Source organism: Rana temporaria, chromosome 1, assembly GCF_905171775.1.
Source record: "Rana temporaria chromosome 1, aRanTem1.1, whole genome shotgun sequence".
Taxonomy (NCBI): Eukaryota; Metazoa; Chordata; class Amphibia; order Anura; family Ranidae; genus Rana; species Rana temporaria.
This window is the reverse complement of record NC_053489.1, coordinates 427,219,613-427,242,215: the sequence shown is the minus strand read 5'-3', so window position 1 is coordinate 427,242,215 and position 22,603 is coordinate 427,219,613. Positions and strand designations below refer to the sequence as shown.

The following is a 22,603-nucleotide window of genomic DNA, read 5'->3' as shown; positions in this document are numbered from 1 at the left end:
ACCAGCGGATTGGAGAAAAGCCAATGTAGCACCAATATTTAAAAAGGGCCCAATATGCATCGCTGGGAATTACAGACCAGTTACCGTAACATCAATCGTATGCAAGTTCTTGGAGGCGGTGATAAGGGACTATATACAAGATTTTAGTAATGAAAACGGTATGCTTAGCAATAATCAGCAGGGATTCATGAAGAATCGTTCTTGCCAAACCAATCTATTAACCTTCTATGAGGAAGTGAGTTGCCATCTAGGTAAAAGAAGGCCTGTATCTGCATTTTGCAAAATCATTTGACACTGTTCCCCATAAACGTTTACTGTACAAAATAAGGTATGTTGGCATGGACCATAGGGTGAGTACATGGATTGAAACCTGGCTACAAGGCGAGTTTAGAGGATGGTGATAAATGGGGAGTACTCGGAATGGTCAGGGGTGGGTAGTGCGGTCCCGCAGGGTTCTGTGCTGGGACTAATCCTATTTAATTTATTCATAAATGACCTGAAGGATGGGGTAAACAGTTCCATCTCTGTATTTTTGGACGATACTAAGCTAAGCAGGGCAATAACTTCTCCGCAGAATGTGGAAACCTTACAAGAAGATCTGAACAAAAATATTAAGTCCACTGAAAACTCAAATAGGTAGAGTCCCAATGTGCACTATTAGTGTGCACACAAATGGTCAATCCTGAAAATAGAATCCTCCAAAAACGTCAACACCACCGTGACAACAAATGTGTTTTCATACTGAAGTGAGCATCCACCACCTACCAGAAGGGCAAGCTCGATTAGCAATCAGCTATAGCCCTGCCGCGGCCTTTAGGGACTGTAGTGACTCACAGGGTTAAAAGTTTCCAGATCAGGCTTCCAGTGCATTCACAGACTCGTCCAGATGAACATGGATAGAGAAAAGGTGCACCATAGCGTAATTCCATACAACGTATTTATTTAAAAAGATGTAAGGGGTACTTACAAAGCAGATAAAATCATCAGACATATGATAAAACGCGTCTGAGAGGATGCACAGTGACGTCACCACGCTAAGGTGGAAGGGCTCCGCTTGTTGTCAGCTTTTTGTTCAGTTTTGGATGAAGAGTAGAATTGTTTTTATTGGAGAAACTTTCCTGCACTTCTATTTCTTGTGCACTACACTGGAAGTAATGCAAAGTCCCCAAAGCAGGATTACAGCTGTCAATACGGCACTTTCTGACTCAAAACATAAGATATATAGTTTTGGCAAAAGTTCATCTTTAAACATATATTCCTTTTACGCACACTTATTTTATTGTGTTTCTCTTTAATGTTAGAATGTCAAACATCCCTGCTTGTTTTCTTGGATCTGCGCAGTCCAAAAACGTCATGCAAGATGTGAAGGCGTGAGTATTTCAGTTTATCAATATTGTTGATGACCCTTGTTATGGAATAAGATAATTCTTGTCTACAGTTTTCCAAATTTTAATATTTAATTTACTACAAGGAAAAGTTATTTATATACACACATACATACATTGTGAAAAGTATTGGGATGTCTGCCTTTACATGCACATGAACTTTAATGGCACAATGAAAGCTGTCCACAAAGTTTAGGAGTGTGTCTATGACAATGTTTGATCATTCCTTGAGAAGCGCATTTGTGAGGTCAGGCACTGATGTTGGACGGGAAGGCCAGTCAAGTTGCCTTGCTATGTGCACTGGTCCAAATCATTTGTTAGAGGGGGGATTATGGTGCAGGGTTGTTTTTCAGGGGTTGGTCTTGGCCCCTTGGTTCCAGTGAAGGGAACTCTTTAAGGCATCAGCATATCAAGACACTTTGGACAATTTCATACTCCCAACTTTGTGAGAACAGTTTGGGGATGGCCCCTTCCTGTTCCAACATGACTGCGTACCAGTGCCAAAAGCAAGGTCTATTAAGACATGGATGAGTGAGTTTGAGGTGGAGGAACTTGACTGGCCTGCACAGAATTCTGCCATCAACCCAACAGAACACCTTTGGGATGAATTAGAGCAGAGACTGCAAGCCAGGCCTTCTTGTCCAACATCAGTGCTTGACCTCACAAATGCCTTTCTGGAAGAATGGTCAAACATTCTCATAGACACACTCCTAAACTTTGTGGGCAGCCTTCCCAGAAGAGTTGAAGCTGTTTTTGCAGCAAAGGGTGGACCAACTCAATATTGAACCCTACAGTCCCAATGCTTTTGACAATATAGTGTATATACAGTGGGGAAAATATTTTTTTCTTTCGTTCATGGACGGACACGGCACTCTCTTGACAAAATGGGGTATTCAGCCTTCAACCAAGGAGAGGACTAGGCAGAAAACAGGTTAAATGTTTAAACACATCAAAAAACTGTACAACTGGGGGCGGTCCCTCTAGGTACAACCCCTCTCCATGCACCATGCAGCCCAGTTTTTTTCTGCCTAGTAAAGGAGAAGGACATGGCTCCCTTCAGGCCCATGGATCTTGGAGGTTTTTTTTTTTCTGTCCCTTAGATCTGCTAGCAACTGCCTCCTGGGTGATAGGCTGGATCCCAGATCCTTGGAGTCTCCCCAGATTTCGGCCATCAAGCGCGCTAGGTTTTCCACGACATGCCCCGTCGTTCCAGGGGTGGCCAGTGTGCTACGTGCTCCGGGGTACACATATGACCGGGCTCTATGCTTGAATCACAGTGTGCCGGGCCGACAATCACATCCGTCGCTAAGTGCGGAAGATGGCCTGTCAGGGATGCTTCCAGCGAGTCCAAGCAGGACAGGTAAGTGGCAGTTTTTTCCCTACTTTGGTGGGGGGGACATGGCTGGGCATTCCTGGGGAGGTCGATTGAGGGAGTTTTCACCATGTTTCTTCTCTCCTTTCCCTCCCTCCTCCCTGTGCTAGACTAGCTGCGTGTATCGGGGTTCCGCCTGGGGGGGGGCGTCATCTGCTGGCGGAGGGCCTCTTTTGTGTTCAGCCATTTTCTTGTGGCACGCGCCTTTTTTACACAGTCTGCCACTCGGTGGCCATTTTGGCGGAGGTTTTGTCCTCTAGTGTCTTGTATTGCGGCGCGAACGGCAGGCGCACACCACAGGGGGACAGCGTGACTCTCTCAACGGCGCTGAGAGGCTTCTCAGGCGGGAGACGGACGACAGGGCTGTGCAGTATCCGTTATTGGGTGGTGAGTCCTCTGGGGTGATCCCTCGTTCTCTGCGGTAGCTAGGAGGGTGGATAGTTGCTTTGGCCTTAGTCCCTGTGTCACACACGTGGGTCAGCATGGCGTCAGAAGCTGGCGCCTCCTCCCCAGAAACACCTGAATTGGCAACTGGTGCCCCTGCACCTGCGGTGTCAGTGGATGCTATGTCGACGGTCCTGGAGGCCTGTGTTGCCAGGGTGGAAGCGGCGCGCGGGAACCCGGGTGGTAAAAAAAGCCACCCTCCCCCCGCCATCTTCCAGGGACAATTCTGATGCTGAGTCGAGCCCGGCTGCGGCTTATGGCCCGGATTCTGATGCATCAGAGACCGCAGGCTGCGGCCATTCAGATAGTGAGGATGGGTCTGGGTCAGCACGCGAAAAAGCTCTGGTAAGTGATCTCATCACTGCGATAGGGGACACGCTGAAAATGGAAGACTCTGCAGAAGCAGCTGAGGTATCGGTCTCTTTTGGGTTCCGCAAGCCGGTCCGCAATGGCAAGGTGTGTCTTATCTTGATAAGCTCTTATACAAGGATTGGGAAAGACCCCAGAAGGTTTTTTTTGTTCCAAAAAAATTGGCGGTCCGGTATCCCTTTGAGGAGAGCTTCCTGAAGGAATGGACCTCTCCTCCGGTAGTGGACCATCCTGTGTCCAGACTCAACAAAGTGACCACAATTCTGGTGGAAGGGGCTCCTGCTTTCAAGGACCCTGCTGACAAGAAGGCGGAGGCAATCGCCCGCTATCTATAGTAGGTGGTGGGCTCAGCAGTGTGCCCTGCAGTGGCTGGGGCTCTGGTATCTCAAACACTGACTGAATGGGCAAAGATACTGCTCCAGGGGCTTAAAGCTCGTCAGGCAACTCCGGATGAGGTGGCTTTGGCCGTCCAGCTAGTGCAGGGCCTTAAGTTTGTCTGCGAGTCTGACCTGGAGACTATTCCCTTGTTGTCCAGAGCCTCGTTCTATACAGTGGTGTTGCGTTGCCTGATCTGGCTTAAGTGTTGGTCGGCGGACCAGTCTTCTAAAAAGGCCCTGATGGATTTACCTTTTAAGGGCGACAGACTTTTTGGGGCCTCTCTTGATGATATTATTAAGGATGCCACAGGGGGGTAAGAGCACGCTGCTCCCACAATCTAAAAAGAGTCAGGAACCACGCCGCCGGTAGGGACCTTCCTTCACCACGCACAAGTGATTTTTTTCGTCCGCCCAGTACTGCGGGTAAACGCTCCCAGGCTGACAAGGCACCTACTGAGGGTCAGAAACTACCCTGGTTTCGCAAAACCACAGTCAGAATGAAGGTTTGCCCCCACCCATCTTTCGGGTGGGGGGACGTCTTTGCGACTCTGTGGTCGTCTCTGATCTCCGACCGTTGGGTTTGCAAAGTGGTCTCCTTGGGTTTCAAGATAGTTTCTTTCTCGTCCACCGAGCAGATTTTTTTCCCTCCAGCTTCAGCCGTAGCATCGGGAAGCCCTGTTAGGGGCGGTTCAGGATCTCCTGGCTCATACCTGTTCCGTCGCAGGAACGGTTTCAAGGGTTTTACTCAAACCTATTCGTAGTGCCAAAGAAGGACGGGGTCCGTCCAATCCTGGATCTCAAAGCCCTCAATTGCTTTGTGAGAGTGCAAAAGTTCAGGATGGAGTCAGTTCGCTCTGTTGTCGCAGCTCTCCATCCGGTGGACTTTCTGGCGTGCTTGGACATCAAGGATGCATACTTGCATGTCCCCGTCTGCACCAGACATCAGAGATTCCTGTGGTTTGTGGTTGGGGAGGATCACTCTGTTTGTGGCTCTCCCCTTTGGCTTGGCATCAGCACCAAGGGTGTTTACCAAGGTGCTGGCTCCGGGTTCTGGCCCTGCTAAGACAGCGTGGCATCGCTATCGTGGGCTACTTGGACGGCCTTCTTCTGAGGGCCACTTCAAGCTCAGAATTAGAGGAGGGCGTGTCTATAGCATGTCAGACCCTCCAGAAATTTAGTTGGGGCGTTGAACACCCAGAAGTCGGTTTTGGCTCCGACTCAACGCCTTGAATACCTAGGGTTGATTCTGGACTCTTCAGTGGCGAGGGTGTTTCTTCCAGTGGAAAAACTGCAGTCTTTTCGGACGGCGGTGCAGCGGTTGACATCCCAAAGCTGGTCGTCACTCCATTTTTGCATGCGGGTCCTGGGTCTCATGGTACCTTCTTTCGAGGCGGTGCCGTATGCTCAATTTCACACTCGAGTGCTGCAGAAGGAAATTCTGTTCCGATTGGACAAGTGCCCATCGTCACTGGATCGCCAGATACGAGTGGGCCACCGGGTCAGGGCCTCCCTGGTTTGGTGGCTGACATCAAGGAGAGGGGTTGTACCTAGAGGGACCGTCCCTGGGGCGGTACTGTACAGTTTTTTGATGTGTTTAAACATTTAACCTGTTTTCTGCCTAGTCCTCTCCTGGTTGAAGGCTGAATACCCCACTTTGTCAAGAGAGTGCTGTGTCCGTCCATGAACTCAGAGAAAAGGATTTTACGGTGAGTACAAAAATCCTATTATTTGATCCCCTGCAGATTCAAGTTTGCCCACTTACAAAGAAATGAAAGGTCTATAATTTTTATCATAGGTATTTTTTAAATGATAGAGACTGAATATCAACCAAAAATACAGAAAAAAAACACATGATACAAATGTTATAAATTGATTTGCAGCTTAGTGAGAAAAATAAATACTGTATTTAATCCCCAAGCAAAAAATGACTTGGTAATTGATAGAGAAACCATTGTTGGCAAACTTCTTGTCCTTGGTTACCAGGTTTGCACAGATCTTCTCTCAAACCTTAAGGTTTCTTGGCTGTCGCTTGGCAACTGGAAGTTTCTCCTCCCTCCATACATTCTGTATAGAATTAAGGTCTGGAGACTGGCTAGGCTACTCCATGACCTTCATTTTCTTCTTCTTGAGACACTCCTTTGTTGCCTTGGTGGTAAGTTTTCGGTCATTGTCCTACTGGAAGATCCATCTTCAATGTTCTGGCAAGGGGAAGAAGGTTCTCATCCAAGATTTTACAATACATGGCCCTGTCTATTGGCCCTTCAATGCGGCAAAGTCTTGTACCTTTTAGCAGAGAAACGGCTCAAAAACATAATGTTTCCACCTCTGTGCTTGACTGTAGGGATGGTGTTCCTTGGGTTATAGTCGGCTTTTTTGTTCCTCCAAACACGGCAAGTCGAGTTAATGCCACAGAGCTAAATTTTGGTCTTCTCCTGACCACAACACTTTCTCCTAATCCTTCTCTCAATCATTTAGATGTTTATTGGCAATCTCCAGACAGGCCTGTACTAAAGCTGCACGATTCTGGCCAAAATGAGAATCTCAATTTTTTTGCTTAGAATAAATATCACGATTCTCGCGGTGTTACATCATCTTTCACATTATCCAAAAACATGCGCTAACTTTACGGTTTAGTTTATTTATTAAAGTGTGCTTTTTCCCAAAAAATTGCATTTGAAAGACCGTTGCGCCAGTACAGTGTGACATAAAATATTGAAACAACTGCCATTTTATTCTCTAGGGTCCCTGCTTAAGAAAAAAAAATATATATATATTATGTTTGGGGGTTCTAAGTAATTTTGTAGCAAAAAATACTGATTTTAACTTGTAAACAACAAGTGTCAGAAACAGGTTTTGTCTTTAAGTGGTTAAACTTCCCTCATTTACAGACTGTTAGATCAAAGGAATGAACTTCAAAGTGTTACAATGTTTCTCTTTATCTCCATCTAAGCAATGTTGTCATAAACTTGGCAGGCTGCTTTTTTTTTTTTTTTTTTTTTTTTTTACAGCTGTCAGCTGTGAGCAAAGAACGCTGCAAAGAATCGGGAAAATGCTGTGTTAAGATCGCAAGAGGGGAAGAATTGCGATCTGATTCTTTAACGATTAATCGTGCAGCTCTAGCCTGTGCATGTGCCTTTTAGGAGGGTGACCTTGCAGGTGCTGCAGGATTTCAATCCATGGCGGCATATTGTGTTACCAATGGTTTATTTGGTGACTGTGGTCTCAACTGCCTTAAAATCATTCACAAGCTCCTCCTGTGTAGATATGGGCTGATCCCTCACTTTTCTCATGATCATCCTTACACCATGAGGCAAATCTTACTTGGAGCTCTAGACCGAGGGCGGTTGATGGTTATTTTGTATTTCTTCCATTCGAGAATTATCGCTCCAACAGTTGCCTCCTTCTCACCAAGCTTCTTGCTGATGGTCTTGTAGCCCATTCCAGTCTTGTGCAGGTCTTCAATCTTGTCCCTGACATTCTTTGATCGCTCTTTGGTCTTGCCCATGATGGTGAGGTTTGAATGGAAGGAGAACCTTAACCACTTGAGCCCCAGAAGAATTTCCCCCTTCTTGACCAGACAAACAATTGTTTGTGTCTGTTTTTCTCCCACAAATAGTTTTTTTTGGTGGTATTTGATCACCTCTGCAGTTTTAATTTTTTGCGCTATAAACAAAAAAAGCACGTCAATTTTGAAAAAAAAAAAACTATTTTTTACTTTTTGCTGTTTTTCAACATTAAACCTCATTTGCCATGTAGTTGCCCACCCCATTGATTTGTTTAGATCTTCTTGCAAGGTTTCCACATCCTGCATAGAAGTTATTCCCCTGCTTAACTTAGTATTGTCCACAAATACAGAGATTAAGCTTTATATCCTGTCCTCCAGATTGTTTATGAATAGAATAAATAGGATTGGTCCCAGGACAGACCCCTGGGGGACCCCACTTTCCACACCAGACCATTCCAATTACTCCCCATTCAACACCACCCTCTGGACTCGACCCCTCAGCCAATTTTCAATCCATGATGAGAAACCTTAGTTTGTAAAGTAAACGTATATGGGGAACCGTGTGGAATGACTTTGCAAAATCCAGATACACCACATCTACAGGACTTCCTTTATCAAGATGGCAGATCAATAAAGTGATCTGGCAAGAACGATTTTTCATGAATCCATGCTGATTACTGCTAATAATACCGTTCTTATTACTAAAATCTTGTTTATAGTCCCTTTATCATCCTCTTCAAGAGCTTTATTGATGTTAGGCTAACTGGTCTGTAGTTTCCAGGGATATATCTTGCCTCTTTTTTAAATATTGGTGCTACATTGGCTTTTCTCCAATCAGATGTTACCATTCAAGTCGACTGTCCATAAAAACGAGGAACAATGGTCTGGCTATCACTTGACTGAGTTCCTTAAGGACCCTCGGGTGCAAGCCATTTGGTCCTGGTGACTTAGTCGTATGCAAAAGTTTAGGAACCCCTGACAATTTCCATGATTGTCATTTATAAATATTTGGGTGTTTGGATCAGCAATTTCATTTTAATTTATCAAATCACTGAAGGAAACCGTAATATTTCAGTGGTGAAATGGAGTAATAGTAGTAATTGGATTAACAGAAAATGCACAATATGCATCAAAACAAAATTTAGACAGGTGCATAAATTTGGGCACCCTTTTTGTCATTTTGTTGATTTGAATACCTGTAACCACATGGCACTGATTAATTGGAACACACAATTAGTTTAGTGAGCTTATTTAGCCTTGAACTTCATAGATGGGTGCATCCAATTATGAGAAAGGTATTTAAGGTGGCCAATTGCAAGATGATCTCTTTGACTCTCCTCTGAAGAGGGGCAACATGGGGCCTCAAAACAACTCTTAAATGACCTGAAAACAAAGATTATTCTACATTAAGGCTATACAAAGTTATCGCAGATATAAGCTGTCAGTCTCCACTGTGAGGAACATAGTGAGGAAATGGAAGACCACAGGCACAGTTCTAGAAGTGGCAGGCCACATAAAATATTGGAGAGGCAAAGTCAAAGGATGGTGAGAACGGTCAAAAACAGCCCATGGACCACCTCCAAAGACCTACAACATCAACTTGCTGCAGATGGTGTCACTGTGCATCCTTCAACAATTCAGCGCACTTTGCACAAGGAGAAGCTGTATAGGAGAGTGATGTGAAAGAAGCCTTTTCTGCACACACGTCACAAACGGAGTCGCTTGAGGTATGCAAACGCACATTTGGACAAGCCAGTTTCATTTTGGAATAAGGTGCTGTGGACTGATGAAACAAAGATTGAGTTATTTGGTCATAACAAGGGACGTTCTGCATGGCGGCAAAAGAACACAGTGTTCCAAGAAAAACACTTGCTACCCACAATTAAGTTTGGTGGAGGTTTAATCGTGCTGTGGGGCGGTGTGGCCAGTGCCGGTACTGGGAATCTGGTTAAAGTTGAGGGTCACATGGATTCCACTCAATATCAGCAGATTCTTGAGAATAATGTTGAGGAAGCAGTCACAAAGTTAGTTACGCCAGGGCCGGATATTTCATCAAGACAACGACCCAAAACACTTCTCAAAATCTACTCGGGCATTTATGCAGAGTAACAAGTACAATGTTCTGGAATGGCCATCCCAGTCCCCAGACCTGAATATCGTTGAACATCTGTGGGGTGATTTGAAGCGGGCTGTCCATGCTCGGCAACCATCAAACCTAACTCATTACAGGCTATAGGAAGTTTCTAGAGGCTGTTATTTCTGCTAAAGGAGGCTCTACTAAATATTGATGTGATTTTTCTGTTGGGGTGCCCAAATTTATGCACCTGTCTAATTTCGTTTTGATGCATATTGCGCATTTTCTGTTAATCCAATAAACCTCATTTCACTACTGAAATATTACTTATTTGATAGATCAAAATGAAATTGCTGATCCAAACGCCCAAATATTTATAAATGACAATCGTGGAAATTGTCAGGGGTTCCCAAACATTTGCATACAACTGTATTTATGTTACATTTTTAATGTTTATTTCTAATTCTATCCTCTGTTAGCCATACAGGTGCTTCCTGTGACATGTTGTGTAAATAAACATTACAATCTTGTTTGCCGAATTCCCCCCCCCCCCCCCCCCAGTTCCCTAGTGAAGACTGAGGAGAAGAATAAATTCAAAACTTTCGCCATCTCTCCGTCTTTTGTAACCATATTCCCTTCACCATCCTTTATGGGGCCAATGTGTTCTGACCTCCCTTTCTTACTAATCCAATTTTCTCCCCCAGTGTTTGGCTTCAGCTGTATTTGTATACTTTTTAAAAGGAATGTGTGAAATCAGTTTACAAGAGATAATATTTTTCTTTTTCTTTTTGGGTTTCTTAGGGGCAAAATTAAAGTTATTTACATGACTCCTGAATTCTGTTCCAGAGGCATTACATTGCTTCAAGACCTAGACGACAAATTTGGTATATTAACAGTTTTGTTGTGTTTTATTTGAAGTTGTTAATGTGTGTGTTTTGTTATTTAAATGTTAAAGTTAGGCTAAATGGTATTTTACCTCTGAGCTTTTCTTAACACAGGTATACAATACTGGCCAGTCGGACAAAATATTTTTTTAATACATTTCCTTTTAAGAATACATATAACAACAAGGGGGGGAGTTAAGGTGGGTTGGTGGAGAGGGAATATGCCAATTGATACAACAAATGTATGTAGCCCTCTTTTTGGAGGGGGTAGGGGAGAGGTTGGTTATGACAAATGGCCCTCCCCAAACAGGATATTGCACTAAACCTGTAGTTCAATAATACAACAAGAACCTTTGCTAAGTGGACAAGCGAGTTTGATAATAAAAGTTGGCAGTGCCTCCACCCAGGACAGGGCCTCCTAGAGGGAATGCCCTTACTGGGAAATTAACCAGTAATCCAATCAAAGTAATTGGGACCAGAGGAACAACTCCAGTATAGAGATAATACAATCTTTATACAAGAAAGAATCGTTAATAGTGCTAACATCCAATGTACAAATAAGTATTGTTGGCAAAGAACCCAACAAGAGTCCTAGTGGAATTCTGCACATATACCCAGGTATATATATATATAGTTATTAATAGAGATGCCTTCAGATGAATATTGTAGCAAAGTTCAGTGGCAGGGGCCCCTGAGAATAGTTACAATGCGATATCCGTCTTTGTGTTGGAGACCTGAAATCAAGATCTGCAATAATGGAGAGATCCTCCAAATGTTGTCCAACCTACCTGGAACGCAGCTTCTCACTGGCAAAAACTGTGGTGTGGCACTGAAACTCAGTCAGCCTATCTACTCTGTGCTTTTAGTCCTTAGTAGTTTTAATCTGATGTGCAACCAGAACTCTGACTACCAAAAGTGCCCTACGCAAAAACAGCTATGGAATCCAGACCAAGAAGACAGGGTTAACTAAAATAACAGAGCTGCTTTTTAATGAACCGTATTGCAATAGACACGTTTACCTACTAATATACTGGAAGGTGATCACTATATATACAGTAGCACAGACCTAGCTATCCATTCCATATAAGTTATTTTTTAGTAATATAAAAATCCAAAAGAGTTGAATGTATTTTATCTTATCAAACATGCCATCTTACTAGAACTGACCTTGTGGGAAAACGGAGGGCAAGCTGGTAATGGATCTTGGGGTATAGGTAGTGGTGAGGGAGTGGACCACTGTAATAATTGACTGAGTAGGAGCTCACCATGGACCATGAAAGAAAAGGAAGAATGTGGTCTGTTTTGTTCTTGGTTACAATCAGATCAATTGCAAGCAGATAATTTCTTTGCATGTCCTTCTTCTCAGAAGTAATATGTTATCCTTTATGACCTTTCACCCTGGCATTTTGTTGATGATTGAATCCTTCTTAAGTGTGTTGCACTATTGCATACCCAATATAACAGTCCCATATACCAGTTAATTAGAAGTCCATAAATAGTAATAGTGCGAAATGTGAGAAATAAATCCAGTAGTGCATAAAATATCACATGCTTTCAAAATCCAGTGCCGTGAATACCTCCACCATCACAGTGCGCCTACCAGCGCAACAGATCCCGCAGTGCAAAGGTCAAATCATGCAAATCAGTTTGATCCTCCAGGCTGGTGGCTCTGAGAACCCTGCTGCATTTGGAAGGCATGCACTCCCATACAAAAGATGACTGCTATCACTAAGGAGCAAACTTTTCTTCTGTGCTTCCAGTATTCAGCATATATCACTCGAATACATTTATTTAAATAAATAAAAATATAATCATAATTACAAGGACATTAAAAAGATGTACACACAATAACCTTGCCTGCGTAATGATGTCACCACTATTGGCCCTCGTCTGACACGTTTCGTTCCACAGAATGTGCTCAGAGGGTTTCCGGAGTTTTGATGATGGTGAAGGTCTACAGTACCTTTTGATTATAATGCTTTATGTCTTTGGTCGGATTATCAGAATATGCTGCAAAATTCCTTTGTCAAATGTTATGTTTGTGATATATCATTTTGATTTCTAGCATTGCAATTTGCTCTGAAAAATTCTATTTTTTTTTTCTTTTTTTTTCTTTTTTTTTCTTTTTTTTTTCTGGAAAGTTTCCAGAACGAGAATTTGTGTTTTTCCACTTTTGCAATCATTCACAGCATATCTAGAAATATTTTATTTTCTAGGTGTTTGGAGACAGTCTTGGGCAGACTGCAGCTATTTGAAATAAGAGGAAACGCGTTCGGTTCCCAGTGACAAAGAGGGACACATTGCGTTTCCTCTCATTTATGTATAATGCAGAAGCCCAGCTTCTAGATCTCTAACTTATTTTGGGACAGGCAGTATTTAAATCTAGTTTTCTACTGATAATGAGATCTTCCAGCACAGTACAGACAGGGATTATTATGGTAAACAGTAACTTCCCAGCCCCCTCTGCATAGCAGTTGAAAACCTCTGTTCTAGAGTTTCCAGTAAAGAGCAAGTAAAATACAGGCAGCATTTTTGGATATTTTCTAAGTTATGATCTGTGAATGAGAACATGTAACAAATATAAAGTAAATGTTATCCCAGTTTGACTGCAAAAGTGGAAATACACCTTGAGGTGTTTTTTTTAAAAAGTTCAGAGTTTCTTCCTGTGAAACTACATATGCCTTCATTCTGTGCAAATAGGGGCAAAATCAAATGATATCAGGCTATGTTTATTCCAGGATAAATGTTATTTATTCACACACAATAGTCAATCAGGAAAATGTCACATTATGGCCACTGGATGCAGATGATGATCATAGGAAATAAAAATTTATTAACTATGATCCTCTGCTCCATCTAGTGGGTTTCTAATGATAATTTTTGATTCGCATTTGACCTGGAAAGAAAATAGGCTAATAGTCAATTTTCCTCCATTCGCAATTAACGAATATACGCTGTTCTTGCCGTTCACAGGACGAATAGGCTTTACAATTATTTTTATTATAAACACACCACTAAGTATTGCTAAGGTGAAAGTAGAATGAGAAGCAATATATGATTATCATCCACTGGAAGAAAATATAGAGAAAGATTGGTAATGAAGTGGATTTGAGAGAGAGAGTGATAGAAGTAGCTGATCATTGGCAGGGTTTAAAATAACCACTTTTTCTTCTGATATGTGAAGTTCGGGTGCAGCTGTTTGCACTAGATGTGACCACTTTGTATCAAGTGTTAGGATAGTGGGAGGAAATGTTGAAACTTATTGGGAAAGAGCAGGGCTGAGCAGCTGCAGGATCTTCTATATGTATGAAGGGACAGCTGGACAGGAGTGCTGGCGATTTTAAATCTGGGCTGGAAAACTGCTCTGAGCACTCTTAGGAAATGGTATCCATAAACCTTATTTAAAAAAAATAAGTATTAATCCCTTCAGTTTGTTTTTTAATATGAATAGGGTAAAAGTTTAATGTTGTGTGAAATTAAAAATCCACTACAGTCATTATTCATTGGATCACATATTTTATATTATTATAATTTTTTGTCTGTTTTGTTCCAATTTCCTCCCTCCTTCCTGTCTTCTGAGCTAATTGTATGCTCTGTGTTTTGTAGGTATAACTCTTATAGCAATTGATGAAGCCCACTGCATTTCAGAATGGGGTCATGACTTCAGAAGTGCCTACCGGGACTTGGGCTCGCTCAAGAAAATGCTTCCATCTGTAAGAATTCCAGAAACTTTTGTTCACCTGAAAGGAGATGTTTCCTTTGTCTCCAGTAGATTGACACAGCTATGGTTTTAAATAAGTACACAATTTTGTTTTAAATCTCTCCCTCGCTCCTAATGCTCTCTGGCCCTGCATTGTTTGGGTCCTGGATTTAATATGGCTTGGGCACCACCAAAGTAGTACAGGAAACTTTCCCAAAACTGCTGCATGCTGAGTAACATTGATACGAATAGACACTGTTGAAAACAACGCCGTTTCCCTTTTCATGCGTTTCTGTTTGACTCAAGTCACATCTGAAATTGCGCTAGTGAGCACCAGGCCAAAATGAGAAGTTAATACCCATATTTGGTTTTATTAACTAACCATTTGCTAAACTGGCTGTAAATTACTTTTTTTAATGAGAGTAACAAAAAAAAGTACATAGATTACTGTCTGCTAATCTCTGATATAGGGAACGTTGTGTATTTATAGTAATTAAAGGCTTGTAAAGGTGAGAAAAGCAATTAACAGCAAAGCAATATATCACTATTGTACACTTTACTTTTATCTACCAGGTGCTGATCGCTCAGTAAAATGCTTTACAGTGCCATGCTTAAGAATCTGTAATTGCTTTATTAAATTAATTTAAAGTGACCCTAAACTCTGTTTAAGGAAGATTGTAGCCATTCTCTTTTGATTGTTTCCGAAATGGACTAATCACTATGGATTATGGCCCCTAGTCTATCTTGGGAGAAAGCAAGAGAGGGCAGTTACTCTCATACATACAGTGGGACCATGGACCCTCTTAGCGGAAGTCAGACCACAGCAGCAAAAATAAAGGAATTTGGAGGAGGCTAAGAGCAATAGAACTGTACTGCAGATGGGCAGCCCCTACAGGCAAAAGGTACATCACTGCCTGTTTCTGTGTTTAGGGCGCTTGCATGCGCCCCCTGCCAACAACCACTGTGATTGTACACAGGGAATATGTCAGCAGGTCCCGGGAAATGATTCATGGCCAGGATCGGCTGTGTCCAATTACAGCCCAGTGCCCTGTGTTGACAATCAATACATGGCTCTGTACAGAGGGAACAATCTCTTGGTTTCTTAACCCTGCATAGCGGGGGGTAAGAAACAGAGACCTTTTAATAAAAAGTAGCACACATTACACAAATTAATACTTGTTTGGGTACACATTTAACACCTTAATTTCCTGAGATCTTAACCCCTTCCCAGCAAGTGTCATAAGTTCAGTGACTGTGTATAGTATTATCACTGATCACTGTATTATTGTCACTGGTGATTGTGTCAGTTTCTCAATTCTACTTCTTTTTTTTTTTAGCTACTCAATTCTTACCCAATGTCCATTAGTGTCATATTGGCCACTGCACTATCACAGTCCCATTAGAAGTCGCTGATCACCGCCATTAGTAGTATACAAAAATAAAAAATTCCATTATATATACCATAGTTTTTAGACACTAAAACTTTCATACAAACCAACCAATATACACATATTGGGATTTGTTTTAACAAAGGCATGTAGCAGAATAAATTTTGGCCAAAATATATGAAGACATTTTATTTTTGTATTGGATTTGTTTTATAGCAGAAAGTAAAAACATATTTAAAATATATTGGTAAAAATTTTCGGTCTTTTTTTTTTTATAATAATAAAAAAAAAACTTAGTGGTGGTCAAATACCCCCAAAAGAAAGCTCTATTTGTGTGTTAAAAAATTATATAAATTTATATTGGGTACAGCGTTGCATGACCAGGCAATTACCAATCAAATTAGCGCAGTGCTAAATAGCAAAAATATGACCTGATCATGAAGGGGGGGTAAATCCTTCCCGAAGCGGAGGGGGTTAAAATATTAACACATACTTAATTTTTTAATTTTTTTTTATTTCTAGACCAATGTTAAAGTGGATGTAAACATAATTCATGAAATTTGACCTAAGCACATATGTGTAGTGTTTTTCTTATCTCCCTCCATAGCCCGGAGTCCCGTGTCTTTCTGCTGCTCGGTTCTTCTGTTATCAGCATGATAACTTCTGACAAGTTGTCAACAAGATAAAACCAGCCTGAAATTTGTGTCCCAGGAGGTTGATATGAATAAATTGGCAGAGAGCTTGTCTTGTCACAGCATAGCTCTGCAAGTCTCTGCCTATTTGAAGTTGGGGGGGGGGTGGCTGTGCTTTTCCTCCAATCAGCTGTCTTGGCTGTATGCCAAGAAGCCACTCCCAGTGCTGAACAGGAAGAGAAAATCTCTAACACCATATGCACTTTCTAAAGAATATAGAAAGCTGAAGACAGCAGATGTACATGTAAAACTTACATAGTAAGATTTGTTTAATCTCTCTGTATCATTTGAGGCTATTCACTTCACAGGGCATTGGAGAGGGCTTACATGCACTTTAAGTGTCACTTTAATGTGTTGTGTAATTAAACAGATATAACCGAACAATATTTGGAACCAGATACAATAAACACCTCTTGAGGAGTTTACACTAGTCCAGAAAAGTGCTTGGACACTTCTACCTAAGGACATTGTTATGAGAGAGAGAGACTGCTATTGCTGAACTTTATTTGGAAATGTTCGTTCTCTAGCTGTCGTTTTTTTATGCCGTGACTACAATGTGGTCTGTGTTGCTGACCTGGAACAAATGTAGAAATTGGTTCTGGCACTTTTCTTAGACTCATTTCCAGCATACTTTTTCGGACTGTGACTGAAACATACTGAAGACTTAGTTGGGTATCTTGTATTTTTAGGAGGCCTGTAATGGTAGTCCCATGTAAATGCTAAAATTACAAGACCTTGAAATACATTTTACCAAATGAACAAGCCACCCTAACGTAGTCCATCAATCTCCCATTGTCATTAAGCAGTGCTAATCCTGCTTATAATTCTCAGTGTGGACTTGCTGATTTCATCACAATATTATTTGTTTGATTTGGTTAGTAGGTAAGATCTCTATACACTAAATGCGGTCCACTATGGAACATGTGCAAAAATGCCATTAATGACATGACAATTTTAGTTCTGTCATGTTCTAGTATACATTACCTTTTCCTTATATCTATGCTGTCTTTAGGAGGATTTGTGACTTTTCAGCAAGCTGTGTTGGCTTCTTTGAATTACAAAGTAAATCACGTTAGAAAATGACTTAATGACTAATTAACCAAGTCTGCTTCCGTTTTCTGTTCTCAATCAATCCAGGTACCTATTGTTGCTTTGACAGCAACAGCCAGTCCCTCAATTCGTGAAGATATTTTGAAATCCTTAAATTTGCGCGATCCACAAGTCACGTGCACTAGTTTTGATCGTCCAAACCTTTTTCTGGAAGTAGGAAGGAAGACTACAAATATCATACAGGATCTTCAAAAGTTTCTTACTAAGAAGCCAAGGTAAGGGTGTGGGATGTAAAGCATTGTAAGTGCATGAGATGTAAAGCATTATATAAGCATAGTTGTTTTTATACAAGGTGTTTCGATTGTGTAACCACACATAGCAAACATGCATCATGCCTTCCTCCTCCCATCATCTTACCCTATCCTCTATATCTCCATTGAGAGGTAGAGATCTACCTGAACAGCATGAAAGAGATCAAAGATCACCTGGGTTCGGCACCCTTTTTTTCAAAGAAATTGCCTAGCAAGGCCTAACTAAATAGTAAGGAAAACGTATTAAAATATAATAAAACAAATGTCAGTGCAGAACTATAAAGTTAGTCTACCTTAAAAGTGGACCGTGTCAGTCAGGAGGGCAGTGGACAGTGTATGGATGGTGTCAACAGGGCAGTGGACGGACTATCAATGTGCTTACAAATAAAAATCTAAAAAATTGCATTTGTGTTCAGCCCCCCTGGCTCAATACTTTGTAGAACCACCTTTCGCTGCAATTACAGCTGCAAGTCATTTTGGGGATGTCTCTACCAGCTTTGCACATCTAGAGAGTGACATTTTTGAAAAATGTCTCAAGCTCTGTCAGATTGGATGGAGAGCATCTGTGAACAGCAATTTTCATGTCTTGCCACAGATTTTCAATTAGATTCAGGTCTGGACTTTGAATGGGCCGTTATAACACGTATGCACAATATGCTTTGATCTAAACCATTCCATTGTGGCTCTGGCTGTATGTTTAGGGTCGTTGTCCTTTTGGAAGGTGAACCTCCGCCTCTGTCTCAAGTCTTTTGCAGACTGTAACATGTTTTCTTCTAAGATTGCCCTGTATTTGGCTCCATCCATCTTCCCGTCAACTCTGACCAGTTTCCCTGTCCCTGCTGAAGAAAAGAATGATGCTGCCACCATCAGGTTTCACGTGGATGGTGTGCACAGGGTGATGTGCAGTGTTTTCTGCCACACATAGCATTTTGCTTTTAGGCCAAAAAGTTAAATTTTGATCTCATCTGAACAGAGAACCTTCTCCCACATGTTTGCTGTGTCCCCACATGGCTTCTCACAAACTGCAAATGGGACTTTTTATGGCTTTCATTCAACAATGGCTTTCTTCTTGCTATTCTTCTATAAAGGCCAGATTTGTGGAGTGCATGGCTAATAGTTGCTCTTTGGACAGAGTCTCCTATCTGAGCTGTGGATCTCTGCAGCTCCTCCAGAGTTACCATGAGCCTCTTGGCTGCTTCTCTGATTAATGCTCTGCTTGTCTGGCCTGTCAGTTTAGATGGACAGCCATGTCTTGGTAGGTTTGCAATTGTGCCATATTCTTTCCAATTTCGAATGATGGATTGAACAGTGCTCCGTGAGATGTTCAAAGCTTGGGATATTTCTAAACTTCTCCACAACTTTATGCCTGTCTGGTGTGTTTCTTGGCCATCGTGATACTGTTTGTTCACTAAGATTCTCTAACAAACCTCTGAAGGCTTCACAGAACAGCTGTATTTATTGAGCAATACGGGAAGTAATGAAGGTTTGAGAGCAATCCATTACAGCATTGGAGACCAGAAACCTGATCATCTGGGTATCGTTATCCTCCTGATTTCTATTTCACCTAGCCGTGGTGTCTGACTTGGTTTTATATTATCAGAACTCTGGAAACCATTTTATTTATTCCAGTTTGGCAGCACATATTGGATCATGTAATGGATGTGCAATAATTAATTAAGGTTAATGATAGCACTGTATTAACCCCTAATTCATGTATTTATACTGAGTTTAAATTACAAATAGGTGGACTCTAGGTGCCCTCTATTTACTAGTTAGGTGATTTCTGAAGGCAATTGGTTCCACTAGATTTTGGTTGGGGGTATCAGAGTAAAGGGGGCTGAATACAAATGACCGCCACACTTTTCAGATATTAATTTATTAAAAAGTTTGAACAATTTGCCTTCCACTTCACAATTATGTGCCAATTTGTGTTGGCCTATCACATAAAATCCCAATACAATACATTTATGTTTTTGGTTCTATCATGACAAAATTTGGAAAATGTCAAGAGGTATAAATACCTTTTCAAGGCACTGTAGTTGCACTTTAGGAATTGTAATGGCATGCTTTGTTGAAGACCTGTGTTGTCTGAATTCTAATTACAGAGGGATTTTGGCTGGTAAGCGTATTCAGCTAGAATATCATGTAAATGGATTGAGGAGCTTGCTGTCTAAGTTGCAGCTGAGACACTGAGAGACAGGCTGTATTTGTTAGGAGTCTTTTGTCAGATTTCATGGTAGCAAAAATGCACAGATGTTGTCACTGATGGGAAGGGCTTGAAGGCCAAATACAAATTTAATGTAAATAATTTCTCTGAGGGCCTCCTTCAGGTAAAGTAAAAGGATCATTTTACCAAACCTATCATTAGGAGTAAAATGAGTCTAAGGAATGAAAATTCATGTGGTGATAATTGGCATAGTTTTATATTCTCTGTCTTATTGCAGGTCTATGCAATTTTACTAAGTTTTTATATTTACATTGCCACAGTTTGCAAAACATGTGAACATAAAAAATACATTTGTAACCATTAGGGTTTCATACGGGCATTCCAATCATGTCTGCCTCTGTTTCTCAGGCAGATCTGATGGGAAGCTCCATGCAGCTCTATGGACAGGCAGGTGTAAACGGATACGTATATGTCCTTTTATATCGCCTACCTCAGAGTCTGTTCAGGTCCTGAATGGACACAAATCTGTTCATATTGGGCTGCCCATAATTCCATCAAGGGTCTGCCCATGTCCGCCTGATCAAGACAAGTTAGCTGATTTGAACACTGCTTTTGGTTGATAGTGTGGAGGTGTAGTAATGAGAGATACAGATTATTGAGCATTGCCCGTCGAAGATATGTAGGGGTGTTGTAATGAGAACTTTACATTTGAGCATCGCATGTACTGTAAAGAGGTGTGAAAATGAGACCTTATAGGCTGGCCACAGATGACCTCTGGCTGATCGGAAAAAAAACAACAACAAAAAACTGTTTTCTCCACCAACACATGCAATGTGGATAGAGGAATCCCCTTTTCTGTGCCATTGTATTGTCACAGTGGCTGCAGCCAAATGATCGAGAATTTTTTTCCAACAGTCACATTTGACAGAAGTTGATCGACTTCTGTAAAGCGAGAAAGGCCAGAGATGGATTGAAATTTGTCCGGTCCCTGCTGAACCAGCTACATTTCAATCCATCTATAGGGCAGCTTTATAAAGGTCTTGTGCTAGGGGGTTTGAATTTGAACATCACTCCTGTCAGATAGTGTAGACATGTGGTGATGGGAGCTTCAGATTTGCACATCACCTGTGGCAGATAGTGTAGAATGCTATGGTGAGTGCTTCGGAGTTGAGCATCTGCTGTGTCAGGTAGTATAGATGTCTGGTAATGAGAGATTCAAGTTCAAGCATTTCATGTGGTAAATAGTGTAGATGTGCGGTAATACAATTTTGAGGCATCTCCATGAACATTGTAGTGAGAAAATGTATTCTAGGGCCATATTTACTCAATGCAGCCTCATCTATTATATTTTACCAAAAATGTTGCATTATATTTTGTCTGTGTGCATTCAATTATTTTAGTGTATTTTTCTCTGAAAATAAGCGTTTGATAAACATTTGCACAAATACCATGCAACATAAAAAATTGCAGCTGGTTCCATTATATTCTACAGAAACAAATGCAGATTTTAACATGTTTGTGAACATTTTTAAATTGACCCCTATAGAAAAGTGGTTAAAGGTAAAGTGGCTGCACTATTGTAACAATTTGAAAGTGATTGTAAAGTCAAATGGTTTTTCATCTTATTGCATTCTATGCATTAAGTTGAAAATTCTTCTTTGCTGCAGCTGCCTCCAGTGCCCCCCCCCCCCCCCTTACCTGAGTCCATTTGATTTAGCGATGTGCATGAGCCCAGTGGCTCCAGCTGCTGTCTCTGTCCTCATTGAGTAGATTAATAGCCATTGGCTCCCACTCCTGTCAATCAAATCCAGTGACACGGTCTCGCTGTTGGTGTAAAGGGACAGCAGTGGGACTCGGCGTGGGGGTGTATGTTCGCACGGGTGCCCCCAATGTAAGCGGCTCTCCATAGGGGCACCCGATGAAGGGGAGGATCAAGAAGCGCTGGCCGGGTACCTCAGAAGGGGAGGATTGGGGCTGCTCTGTGCCAAACCCTTGCACAGAGCAGGTAAGTATAACATGTTTGTTTTCTTCAAAAAAATTGAACCTTTACAACCCCTCTATGGTCAGCGTCTTACAAACGTATATTCCTAACAGGTTCTTTATAAGTTCATTTTGTAATGAAGATCTTGGTAAGGAAAGCTAACACTCACTTAGCTCCACTGATTTCTTTTTTTTTTTCTACATTGCATCTTTTATTAAATACTGCTTTTCTTGTTAAATGTGACAGAGAATGGTAATCTGAAAGTTCCCAAGTTAAAAAAAACTATTCTCTGTTTGATCTAATGCAAGATTTATTAAAAGCAGACATTCCTGTTTCTATGTTTCCAACTAGAACAGCAGATCTGAGCATTGCTTACTTTGTTATGATAAAGAGATACTAAACTGGGAATACCTCCTGCAGGTCTGGATGGGAATTTGAAGGAGCCACAATTGTTTATTGTCCCACCAGAAAGACATCTGAACAAGTAACCTTAGAATTGTCTAAGTTGGGCATTTCATGTGGCACTTACCATGCTGGAATAGGGATCAAGCCAAGAAGGGAAGTGCACCATCGCTTCATGAGAGATGAAATACAGGTAAGATTTTGGGTCTAATGTAAAATAACTGCTCTTGGGATTGACCATACATGCAAGATTTTTCTTAGACTTTAAAAGATAAAAAAATAGTTGCCAGGGATAATACACCTAGATCAGGTCGGCTTTGTGAGTGGCCGTGAGGCTAGGGACAATACCCTAAAGATCCTTCTTTTAACTGATTATACCCGGTCTCACGAGGTCCCATTGTGCCTCTTAACGGTCGATGCCGAGAAGGCATTTGACCGTGTAGACTGGCAGTTCCTTCGACTATCCCTGCAACAAATAGGCTTGGGACCTAATATGATCGCA

General features: G+C 41.5%; 1 protein-coding gene across 2 annotated transcripts in view; it reads left to right on the top strand.

The window, feature by feature from the left end:
• Positions 1-22,603, top strand: part of WRN (WRN RecQ like helicase) — a 257,949-nt gene that overhangs the window by 81,916 nt on the left and 153,430 nt on the right. For both annotated transcript variants that reach the window (XM_040325345.1, XM_040325344.1), the window contains exons 15-19: positions 1,302-1,370; positions 10,328-10,410; positions 14,017-14,123; positions 17,328-17,515; positions 22,120-22,294. In XM_040325345.1, the coding sequence (XP_040181279.1) occupies positions 1,302-1,370; positions 10,328-10,410; positions 14,017-14,123; positions 17,328-17,515; positions 22,120-22,294 (622 nt within the window). The remainder of the gene's footprint in view (positions 1-1,301; positions 1,371-10,327; positions 10,411-14,016; positions 14,124-17,327; positions 17,516-22,119; positions 22,295-22,603) is intronic.